The following is a 4,423-nucleotide window of genomic DNA, read 5'->3' on the forward strand; positions in this document are numbered from 1 at the left end:
GGGAGAAAACTTGTTTTAAAGTGTCTATCTTTGTTAACACAACCTTCCAATAGCTCATAGGTCCAGTATGATTCATGAAAAAGACTGAAGATATCCCCTATAGAGCAGACATGTTTTTGGGGATAAATCTTTTTTTTACCACAGTTATCTGGGTGTCACTGGCCTCGTATCAAATCTGTCAGCTATTAAACAATATACAGTATTTACGATGTATCTTGATACCCAAGACTATTCAACCACAACCATAGGCAATTTACATTTTACTTGATTAGTTGTCGCATTTAAATATTTTATATAAAATCCATAAATGTAGCTCATATTCACTGAAGCGATGTGATTTTTAACACTACTGTTGCCTTCAGCTTGTTGTTGATATAATATTATTCTGTATATCTACATTACACCACTCTTACTGTTTACCTTGGATCCTGTTTTTTTCAGATGTCCAGTCCCCTCCCTGAACTTCTCAACAGAGAGCCAGCACAACAATAGTTCTACAGAAAACATTGATATTTCTCATTGATATTTCCCCTTATGGATATAGTTGTTGTTTTGCACAAAATCACTTATGCTTACTTGTTATGAGGGCCTTTCAACTTTTAAGCGTCTTCTAAGAGTCTCTCCAGTACTCTGTGTTTGGTGTGTGACTGTAGAATATTACAGTGTGAATACTTTCTCACCTGCTTTCTCCGGTGTCTCACCTGTTCCTCCTCATGACCTTGTTCACCTGGAAACTCTGTCCATCACTGTGAAGTCTACACTCGTTTGACTGTTCCATAGATATTACAGCTCCATCTAGCGACAGGGCAAGTAGCGCCCTCCACACACCGACCATAGAGTTGGTTAGAGGCCGCACTTTCCACAAAACCTATGCTATCACAGAAACAATAATGTAAAAGATAGGAGGTGGGCCCTCTTTCCAACTCTATGACAATGACACACACAACCAAGGGTTATGACCTCTGATGGCGACACCCCCAGAAAAATGCTGCTTTTTAATTGGTATTTTTATTTGGTTCAGGAAGCCTTAGGCAGAGCCCCTGCTCAGAAAAAAAGAGAGGAACATCTTTATTGTTGATATATTAAGTCTGAACTACTGTAAGTGCTTGTGCTTTTAAGCAATGAGAGTTTTTCTTATACAGCATTTATATACAGCGTCTATACATACAAACATTCACACTAACATGGGCACTGAAGGCATGACAGTCCGCCTGCAAGCCTCCAATTCTCTTCAGACTTATAAAAAGAAGAAAAGAAAGGCAAAGAAGAAAAGAAAGGCAAAGAAGAAAAGAAGAGAAACAAAACAGGCATTAACATGGCATTCCAGAACCCACAACCTTGCTTCAAGGCAAAAGAAGAAAAGCATGCGTATAGATCTTTGGGCATGGCTTCTGTTTCGGAACGTATATATTGTTTATTCTACATCTTTAAGAGCTATTTTCATCTTGGTTGTAATGAGCTGATGTTACATGACAGATGGGGAATGGAATGTGTAGAAGAAGAAATAAATGCTTTACGGAAAATCTGAAATCTTTAAACTGTCGGAACATTTCGTAAAAACAACAAAACCTGACATCTACAGTGAAGCAAGCAGGAGACATGGCAATCGACTACAATGTGAAAGAAAGAAAATCGGAAATCTTTCAAATAGTACGACATATTGTGAAGGTACACTGTGAACGCTAGCTACTACACAGGTAATATACTCTAGTACATTCTAGTATCCTAGCTGGTGTTAATGATATTAAGACAGGACTTAACCCTTTGGCTGCCCGCTCCGCAGGTCAGCTTACCTTCTGTAATTGTCACAGACTTATGCACGTAAAGGCTTGTTGCACACAACATGTCTACACCGGTCAAATTCAGATTTTTCAGCCAATCTCAACCAGTTGACATGTGTGAGGTATTAAAGGGTTAATCGTGTACACATTTTCAAAGTGGTCATAGATATTTTTTGTTGTTGTTAATGAAAATATTTTGTTGTCTTTCATAATGTTTCTTTCACACACAAAATAACATTTCAGTCATGCAAACTGAGGGCACACACTTCGAAACCATTGCACAGACTTCTGTTAAAGGGCAATTCCGCCACTTTTCAACCTCATATTCATTATCTCCAGCACCATATCAGTGTCTACATGTGTGAAAACGACACGTTTAGTCTATGATCTGTGGGTAAAAAGATAAGGAGAGAGGTCCTAAAAAGATGCTTCTCTGTGACATCACAGGGTAGGAGTAAACGTTTTTTAAAAACAGTGATTTTCCAAACCTGCAACGAGTTTCTAGCCAGAGGGATGGTATTTTCTTGATGATGTCATTGGGTATATCTTTTTAACTTCACATTTGTTTTCTACAAAACATAGAAATGGGACGTTTTCACATATGTAGACAATGGTATTGTAATGGAGATAATGAAAATGAGGTTGAAAAGTGGGTGACATCCCCTTTAAGTTGAGCTTTTTGACAGATAACTACCATGAGGTAGTGTTACAGTATTTCATGAGTTGACGGTTTATTGTGTATGGAAGACCTGTTACAGGATAATGCCAGTGATTACTGTTGTAGAATATGAAATGTACAAATGACACATGGACTATTATAAATCAACTGTTTGGACACAGAGCTGGTTTGAGTTATTACTAAGCCATCTATGGAAGGTTTGGTACTGAGTTTTGAAACACTGTTCTGTCTTTGCTCATGAAAACATTAAGTACTGTAACTGTTAAAACTGTATTGGATGTTCGTTATGGTTTTAAAATGGGGATAAAGTTGCCGATCAGTGTTGTGGGGTAGATGGGGGCTGCGGTTCACACACACACACACACACACACACACACACACACACACACACACACACACACACACACACACACACACACACACACACACACACACACACACACACACACACACACACTCTCCCTCTCTCTGGGGGTGGACTACTTTTTCTCTACTTCTTCCTGTAGTTGCCCAGCTGGATGGCGGAGCGGTCGAACACACAGCGGAAGGTGATGGGCTGCACCTCCCAGTAAGGGACGGGGTTGGAGAACAGGCTGATGCCAGAGTACATGGCCTTCTTGGTATTGTAGCCCGGTGGGCAGAAGTCCTGGGTGCCCACCACCCCTATCTTGTTGCTGTGGAGGTAGATCACCTAGGAACATATCAACCACAATTAGTGGTTAGAGGGAGGGATGTCTGGAAATGAACATTGCATATATAAAAAGGTAATGTATGAAGCTAACAAAATTCCTTTTGTTGAATGGCAGAAAATCATTTATGTGTTAATCAACTTATTAATATTTATTTCATCATCATCATCATGAGATTGATCTGTAATGGTTACACCCTCCTGAGAAAACCCTGTGTTAGGTGGAACATTCATGGACATGAAGCCTCTATCCATTCTCCCAGGTGTGGCGGGACACCTGTGTGTCCGGTGGAACCCACCTGGATATACTTGTGGTCAGGCAGGCCTGCAGGCACGGTGGTCAGGGCATTGTTGTCCAGGTGAAGCTCTCTGAGGTGAGGAACCATGGCCAGAGAACCGTTCTCCACCTGGCTGATCTCATTGTAGCTTAGACCCAGCCTAGGAGACAAACCAGCCAATGGGGAGAGACACAGAATGAGTCAGAGCCAATGGGAAAGAGACACAATGTGTAAACGAGCCAATGAGACAGAGGTACAGAAGAAGAGAGATAAAAGAGGGCATGAAGCCCTGAGCTGTCCCTACAAGTCCCAATGTACAGAATGTATAAAAACAAATGAGAGAAAGAAAACATCCAATGGGAAAGACACAAACTGGTTTTCTGCCAATGAAAACCATGGGCAGAATGTAGACTAGCAAATGAGAAAGAGGCTTTACTTTTGCCAAGGGACCAACTTCGTTGACAAAATGAAATACTCGCTAGCGAACGTGTTGCCGATCCAGAATATGGAAAATAATATTTTCAGTGAATCCTGTAGCTCTTCCAAAATAAACTGCCTTGTACTGCATGAAAGGATATTTCTGTTGTTTAGTCTACCTACTTTGGCATGAGTCTTTTCCTGTCCTCGAAGCGGTGATCATATAAACCAAGCTGTTGATTTTCAGAAACATTGCTTTCATATCAATTTTGTCAAAACTCTCAAACACATAATGCCTTGATAAATCAACGCCCCCAATGTCTCAATGAGAGACAGAGAGTGAGAGACAGAGAGAGAGTGACAGAGTGAGAGCTCTGACAGGCACAGCCACAAGGAGTGAGAGAGAACCAGAGGTTGGGTTCTCTGAGTGTGTCTGTCTGGTTGGTTTAGATCTGATACTGATGTATAGCTCTTTCTCAAGCCCTGGCGACTTTCCACAAATACAGCAGTGGACTCCAATTGCAGAACGCACTCAGCGTTGAGCAGAGTGGACAACTGAGTGATGACGAAGGAAGAGAGA

General features: G+C 41.0%; 1 protein-coding gene across 1 annotated transcript in view; it reads right to left on the reverse strand.

The window, feature by feature from the left end:
• Window positions 1-989: 989 nt before the first annotated feature.
• dcn (decorin) overlaps window positions 990-4,423 on the reverse strand; it is a 39,191-nt gene continuing 35,757 nt past the window's right edge. Inside the window, exons 7-8 of the mRNA XM_042300471.1 lie at window positions 3,448-3,586; window positions 990-3,151 (exon numbers count right to left, since the gene is read on the reverse strand). Of these exons, the coding sequence (XP_042156405.1) occupies window positions 2,951-3,151; window positions 3,448-3,586 (340 nt within the window). The 3' untranslated portion in view covers window positions 990-2,950. The remainder of the gene's footprint in view (window positions 3,152-3,447; window positions 3,587-4,423) is intronic.

Source organism: Oncorhynchus tshawytscha, linkage group LG17 (genome assembly GCF_018296145.1).
Source record: "Oncorhynchus tshawytscha isolate Ot180627B linkage group LG17, Otsh_v2.0, whole genome shotgun sequence".
In the NCBI taxonomy this organism is placed as follows: Eukaryota; Metazoa; Chordata; class Actinopteri; order Salmoniformes; family Salmonidae; genus Oncorhynchus; species Oncorhynchus tshawytscha.